This window comes from Vipera ursinii (genome assembly GCF_947247035.1).
Source record: "Vipera ursinii genome assembly, chromosome: 14".
NCBI classification, from domain to species: domain Eukaryota; kingdom Metazoa; phylum Chordata; class Lepidosauria; order Squamata; family Viperidae; genus Vipera; species Vipera ursinii.
Window position 1 is genome coordinate 312958 of NC_139527.1, and position 7233 is coordinate 320190.

Below are 7233 nucleotides of genomic sequence, written 5' to 3' on the forward strand. Positions count from 1 at the left end.
TGAGCTCTGGCTTAAAAGACTCCCAGGGCGCTCACTGGAGCCCAGCACAGAGGAGAACTCTGCCTCTTCCTAGCCCCCTGCCCACCAGGGGAAGAGGGCCACCCCTTCCTAGGGCAAAAGCCTTGGCCCCCAGAGTCTTTGCGTGTGACCACCGTCAGCCACAAGAAGAAAACCCGGAATTGAGCAGGAGTGTTTTATTGAAAAGTCCTGGCCTTGGCCAAGCCACAGGGCTGCAGTGGCCCACGTTGCAGGCGCGGGGCAGAGTCTCACCAGAGTGAGTGCCCCACAACTGATGTGTGAAAAGTAGCGTGGCCACCCAGTTGGGGCTGGCTTGTTTTCAGCTTCTGCCCCCAAGCAGGCCAGAAAGCCCGCTCCTCCTGTTGCCTGCTTGCCATATTCCGGGAAGAGCCCACGGCAGCCCCTCCCCCACTGGTGCGCAAAGGATGCTGTCCTAGTCCAGGCAGGAGCATCCCAAACAAGGCACAAAGAAAAGGGGGGGCTGGCCATCCTCCCCCCCACACACACCCTTTGGCTACCCTGCGTTGCTTTCACTCACTTCTGTAAAGGGAAGCGTGTGTGTGTGTGTGTGTGTGTGTGTGTGTTTTTCTTGTCCCAGGGGAGCAAATGAGGAACAGGATCCGGCCTGGGGAGGCCCATTGTGGTTTCTGAAGCTTCAGTGGGGATGGGTGGTTTGCCTTCTGAGGATGGACACGAGAGAGATTGGTACAACTAGGTTCATCAACGCCTCAGGATTGGCGGATGCAAAGTTCTGGGCATAGCGACGCACAAGTAGGAAGGTGGACGGACACTACAGCAGCACTTGGCCTAAACACAGGGAAAGGGGCAGCAGCCCAGCCCCAAGCAAAATGGCCGTTGGGAGGAGGTTGCCAGATGAAAAGGCCTGGGTGCCAAATCTGGTGCAAGGGGAGAAGCCCGCATCAGCCGTGGGTGACTGTGCCTGTGTTGAACGTGCACAGGCGGGAGGGCAGCCCCCCCTCCGCAGACACGGAACCTGCACCATCTCACCGTCCAGGAGCAAAAATAAAATCAAGAGCCTGGCGCTCAGCCGCAGCAACGTTGGGATGCCAAAGGTCTACCATGAACACCGCCCGGGGTCCTTCCTCAGGGGGTCCTGGAGGGGCAAAGAGAGAGGAGGTTGGTCCGGAATGCCCCCAGTCCCGGGGGCCGGGCACGGAGATGATCCCCAGGCTTCATTCACCTGGGGCACCTCCTGCAGGTAGCCCGTGGAGGGGAGGTCCTCTGAGTCTCTGCTGCACAATGCTGCCTTCAGCTCAGGGTGGGGTGGGGGGGCTGGGGGGCTCAGACTTGCCTCCGTGGTAGGCTGTGTGCAGAAAGGAATCATCAAAAATCAGGCAGCGACCTTCAGCCCAGCACTGGGGCTCACCTCCCACCACTAGCTCACAGCTGCTGGGCGTCTTCAAACCTGCAAGGCGGGGAGGAAGAGAGAGAGGAAGGGTGGGCCAGGAGGGCATCAGCTGAGCCGCCCCCCCCCCCCCCCGCCCAAGGAGCTGCTCCTCCACTATCAGCCCCCGCCCACCGGATCGCTCAAAGACTCACCTTATCCAAAGCATTTATCCTTCTAGTTGGTCACAAAGGAGAAGCAAATACACACACACACACACACACACACACACACGCATCTCTAGCACCTGCTCCCCAACAGGGAGGAGTTGACAGGCGGTGCAGACAACCCGAGTTAGCCGAAGACCTCAGTCTTGGGTGGCTGCCTGGCAGAATACAGATCAGGGCACCATTGCTGTTGCCATGGCAGCTGCCCAGACTGCTATGGGAGCCAACTTGTGCCAGCCATGCAAATGAAGGGCTTATAACATAAAGGGGTCTCTTGAATCCTGATGCAACTTGGAAAGGCAGAGGACCTGATTTCTACCAGCACTATCCACAAACTGCCTTTTCAGACAATCTTGGAAGATTCTGGCTGCTGGGAACATGACCCCAGGAGTCGGGCAAATCTCCTTTCCCTAATGCAGCCCCCAAATTTGCAAGGCACAGTCTAAGCAGGTAGAATTCTAGCGCAAAGGCAGCGCAGGGCAACTCAAGCCTCTAAGGGATGCCTGGCCAAAATTTGACTAGCTGGCTAGCTCAAGGCCGCCCTGGGCTCATGCTGGGTGGTGATGGGCACCTCACTTGCCAGAACATTAGCCAGGATGCGGGGGGGGGCTGCACAACCTACCCAGGTGGCAGCGCACGCGGATATTGGTCGGCCCATAGTGCTCAGTGATGACGGTGCCAGGGCTCAGCATGGAGATGCAGGCGTTGCCAAACACGTTGCTGCCCACGCAGGTGCGGAGGCTTCCCAGCAAGCGGTATGTCCGAGGGCACCTCCGACAATTCCGGGGCACGCAGGCACCCTGGTTGACCAGGTAGAAGGTCAGCCACTCACCGCTGGGCGTGCTGTTGACTTTCCATCCGTCTGGCAGGCTGCAGTTGGAGAAGGCCTTGTAGAGAGATTCGAACTCGCACAGGATGGTCTGGAAGTTGCGCTCCAGCAGCTCCACGTCGTGTTTCTGGGCCTCTCGGGAAAAGTACGGGGCGGTGGGCAGGTCGGGCAGGAAGAAGACCTCTGGCCGCTGGATGGACGGGCGGCTGGCCAGGTAGCGGCCCTGCTCGCGGATGCCCTTGTGGATCCGGCCCATGCCCGCCCACGAATACCGTTTGGCATACTCCTGGAGATTGTGGTAGAGCTTCTGGTTCAACCCGTCACTGTGGGCACAGCGCACACACTCGGGGGAGCGGCAGTGGCTGAAGCCATTCTGCAGGCCAGCCGCCTCCAGGCCCCCCGGGAGCACCGTGGCGTAGGGCCGGGGCTGCTGCTCCCGCCCGACGTGGTAGCAGTACCAGACAAAGAGGCCCAGCAGGACGGCTATGGTGCTGAGTGCAGGGGGGTCGCAGTCCCGCACCGACTGGATGGTGGAGCCGATGAACTCCCTCAGCCAGTCGAGGGACCCACGGCAGCACATCAGCCCCTCCAGAGACATCTTGGCAGCCGCTGTGCAAAGCCTCGCAACTGAGGCCCCTGCTTCACACGGGCCCAAGAAGAAGTTCAACAGGAAAAGCTGGGCTGGACCTGGGCAGCTTCACCCATCGAAGGAAGACAGGTCATGCAGCGAAAGAGTTCCTGGGAAGCTGGCTGCCAAGCGCCCAGCGCAAGGTGGCCAGTGAGACCGGTCCCACTGAGGACCCGGGCTCCTGACCCACCAAAGGGGTTTCCCGTGGCGGCATCCTGTCTCTTGAGGGGGGGGGCTGCTGCTCTGAGAGCCTTGGTCCTTCCCTCAAAGGTCATCCTCCTCGTCCTCCCTCCTCCTGGCTGCTGGAATCCAGCCTCTGCCTTGATCTTGGACAGCCTGAAAGGAGAACACACAGGGGCGCTGGGTAGGGGGCTTCCTGCCTGTTCCATCAGCCCACCCTCACCCCGTCACCTGGTGCCCCAAAGAAGCGCCCCCATTCCTGAACCGTGCAACCCTTTGATCTTCCCAGGTTTGCACACCATGCCAGCCCTTTTCCAGTCCCGGCTTTGGTTAGCAGGGCTGCCTCCTTCCCTAGTGGGCGGAGCAGATGGCCCTGGAAGGGAACCCGCCAGGTGCAGAAGAGGCAGGCAGAAGCTGGCTTCTGAGCTGCCCAGCTGCCTAACTGCACCCCCACAGCGTTCCACCCACTTAGCACCAAGGCAGCAACTTGTCAGGGATCAGGAAGCTGGTGAGTCACCAACTCGGAAGGCTCTGCACCCAGAGGTGACCCAGCTGTGGCTTGTCATTCCCAGGGCTCGCAATGCCTTTACCTGAGCCAGAGGTGGAGCCGTGCCCCCCATCTCTGCTTGGGTGAAATGAGCAACCTTCCTGTCTCCCATCCGGGCTGCCTTCCCGGAACTACAGCTCAGCAACAGCTGGGAAAGGGACTAACCTCCAAGGCAGCGCCCAGGCGCCCACTTGGGACCCCCTCTTCCCTAGACGGTGGGGGGTGCCCTCTACCAGATGGGCCCTTCCTCAAAGATTCAAGCGCCAAACAAAGATTCAAGCTGAAGCACCCTCCAGAAACAGCAGGATCCGGGCAGCACAAGCCAAGGCAGGGCCAAGAGGGACCCGCGCCGGGAAAGCGTCCTAACTTCCTGAGAGCCGGACGCGAATGCCAACCTCTGCCTGGGCGAAATGGCCTGGACGGGACCCCTTAAAGAAGACAGCAAGGCAGGGCCCCCCCACCTGCAATCGCCAGCGCCCATGGGCAAACGGTCCAACGCTGAACCCCCAAGCTTGCAGTTTTGACTCAGCCTTTGGCTTTCCTTACCCCAGTTGGGGGTCTTTTTTCGGGGGGGGACTCAGTGTCTTAGGGCTGCCGCCCGGGGCCTCCCGCGCGAAAGCAGCCTTATGTAACGCGGCCCCGGACCGCGGGGGCTTTCCGGCTTGCTGGGAAATCTAGCAGGCCGGGAGATACTTCCGCCGCGGCGCATAAGGGGTCTCAGACGCCCCTGGCCGGACTCCCAGCCCCGCCGCCGAGCCTGCGGCAAAGGTCCTTCCTGCCGCCAGGAGCCCCCCCCCTCGCCCCGCCCGCCGGGGTAAGGGCCGAGACAGTTGGAAGCCCTCCGGGTCCCGGCCGGATAGGGGCGCCGCCGCGGGGCAAGTGGCCGACGTGTCTCGGGCCCCCTCGCCACGCGCCGCCTGCTTGCAGGAGACCCTCTCCTGGGGCGCCCCCGCCCGCCCGCCCGCCCGCCCGCCTGCCTCCGGCCCGTCGCGCGCGCCTGCCCGCCTAACCTGCAGCCGGGTTCCGCTCGCCCGTCGGCGGCGCGCACCACAACTCCCAGCAGCCGGCCCCGCCCCGCCGGGGAGGGCCGCCGCCGCCGCCGCGCGTCCTGGCCTGCCCCGGGAGCGTGGAGGCTCTCTGCGGGCGCGGCGCGCTTCTTCCGCCGGGAGGGGGCCCGCCTCCGTGGCGCAACAACCGCCGCCGCCGCCGCCACGTGGGCAGCCCTGGCCGGCAGGAGCCGAGAGGGGCTCGTGCGCTGCCCAGCGGACGAAGGTGCTGATGCCGCCGCGGCCGGGAGCTTCGCGCGTCTTGCCCCCTCGGGCGGTGTCTGCGGAGCCGGCTGGGCTTGGCGGCGGTCGCGACGGGACGGGGCGCCCTGCGGGGAAGGCGAGGCCCCCACGGGCAACGTTACCCGCCCGCCCGCCTCTTAAAACGGGCACGGACCTAAGAGAGCGTGGGATTCTTTCAAAGCCGAAGAAAGTGCGGAGCGTCTCCGGGGAGCGCCCCAAACGAGGGGGCAATTGGGACCTCTTCGTGGAGCTTCACCTTAAGGCCGGCGCTGCAGCTGAGATAATGGCATTATTGGGTGGAATAAAACGAGCAGACCGGCTGGTGCTCCACGGTTTGAAGTCCAACCTTAGCAGGACTACCTACCGCAAGCCAAACCTGACCGCAGAACCCACTTTGAGTGGCAGCGTTCGCGCCCAGAAAACGCGAGGCTTCAAACAAGAATGCCATGGAGCATGCACAGAGTGCCTTCCACACTGATCTGTATGGAAGAAGTGAAGAGGCACCTCTGGGCCCTTCCCGGAGGTGGGTGGGGCACTTGTTGAACTCTTGCGGGGGTCGGCAAACTCTTCTCTTTCCTGGATCCGACCCTTCCTTGGCTGCAGCCTTTGAGTCTCTGCTTCCTTTTGTGTTGCAACACGTCATCTGGCACTAAATTCTGCAAGGCTGACAATTCTTAGCTGGCGGCAGACCAGCCTGTTGATGCGGTTACTCAGGAACAATAAGGAGGCAAATCTGAAGTCTGTATTCCAACTTGGGGGAGGGGGGCACAGGATTCAGCTGGGAGAAGCATGCAGAGCAACGCATGCCCTCTTACCATGGTTCCCAGCTAGCGAGCAGCTGCACTCACAAACCTTCTCTCATCCTGCCCCAGAGCGGCATCAAGGCATTTGAGGGCAGCTGAGGGTGTTTTCTCCCATGCGGAAGGTGGGGAGGGGGGGATATTGGGGCTGCCTGCTGGTCTCCACGGTCGGGGAGGGGGGGTACTCTGTTACAGGCCTGGCTGGCAGGAGGCTACCTGTTCCTCGAGGGCCAATTAGCCCAAATTGTGCTGTGGTTTTCCAAGTCTCATCTGGAGGCTATGCAAAAACATGATGGGAAGTGTAGTCCATCCTATCACAGAGAGGGTGGGCCCATAATCCTCAGTGCGAAGCCCTTCCTGCAGGATTTAGCCAGAAAGATCGGGAAGATGCTTAACAGCAAAAGGTCATGGTGGAGTCCCCCCCCATTTCTATCTGTTGGTTATCTGGATTTCTGTCCTCCCCGGATGATTGCTGAAAGGAATAAGATGGAGAAAGCCAGGGGGGGGGCTCCATTCAACAAAGGGGAATGAGGATGGAGAGTACCACTCTGTTCCCAGGCCTCCCGCCAGTGGCCAATGAGAGGGTCCCATGGGGACTTCTGAGCACTCAGGCTGGAAGTGGGTGCTGCTGCTTGCCTTGGTCACAGGCAGCCTTGATCCCTCCGCTGCTCCGGCATGGGGAGCAGCAGGAAATCGCTCGCTCCCTCCCACCCAGCTCCCAGAGTCCCAGTCAGAGTGGCTGAAGACATGGTGGGCTTCCTGGCAGCATATTTGAGGCCCCCCTCTCCTGAAGCCAGGTGCAGCAGGGGAACTGCAGGGGGGGCTTCAATTGAGGCCTTGGAGAGCAGACGGGGTGGTGTTCCTTAGCAACCAGACTCCCCCAGCTGCTTTTTTATGTTCAGCTGTCAGACTAGCCTCTCAGGCAGGAGAACAACCGCCCAGTGCACACTGGCTCTCTGGGGATGGGATGGGGGCTCTGGCTCCTCCCTGCAGCGGCCTGGGTCTCTCTTCTCCCCCAGCCGTTCCAGCTATCCTAGCCAAGGAGGGGGCAAGAGCATTGGAGAGCACCCAGGCAGAACTGCACTGGGATGAAGGCAGCACCATCTGACCCTGCTGGACCGGTCATTTGGAAAGGTCAGGCAGCATGGGGTTCCTGACCCCTCCCCAAAAGCTCCTCAGAAGACCCCTGCCAGTTGGGAAAAAGCAGGCAGTTTCCCCTCTTTCCTGCGTGGTGAGCCCCCTTGGCCCCACGGCCCTTCCAATCTGGGGTTTGGGGGCCCTGCTTGTCTGCCGGTCTTCCCAGTTAGACTCAGCTTGATCTAAACCAGCCAGGCGAGGCGCACGTGGACTCCTGCCTGCCTTACGTGTCT

The 7233-nt window shown here is 61.6% G+C and overlaps 1 protein-coding gene across 3 annotated transcripts; it reads right to left on the reverse strand.

Moving 5' to 3' along the window:
• Positions 1-601: 601 nt before the first annotated feature.
• On the reverse strand, positions 602-4891 carry ASPHD2 (aspartate beta-hydroxylase domain containing 2). Of its 3 annotated transcripts, none has more exons than XM_083373463.1 (4): positions 4785-4891; positions 2213-3383; positions 1331-1444; positions 602-1132 (listed from the first exon to the last, which is right to left on the reverse strand). In XM_083373463.1, the coding sequence occupies exons 2-4, from the start codon at positions 3015-3017 to the stop codon at positions 1023-1025; spliced, it is 1029 nt and encodes a 342-aa protein (XP_083229589.1). In that variant the 5' UTR covers positions 3018-3383; positions 4785-4891; the 3' UTR covers positions 602-1022. The 3 variants fall into 3 exon arrangements, with proteins under 3 accessions (XP_083229589.1, XP_083229591.1, XP_083229590.1); XM_083373465.1 differs by lacking the exon at positions 4785-4891 and adding an exon at positions 4236-4269; XM_083373464.1 differs by lacking the exon at positions 4785-4891 and having other exon boundaries at positions 2213-3470.
• Between the last annotated feature and the right edge of the window lie 2342 nt (positions 4892-7233).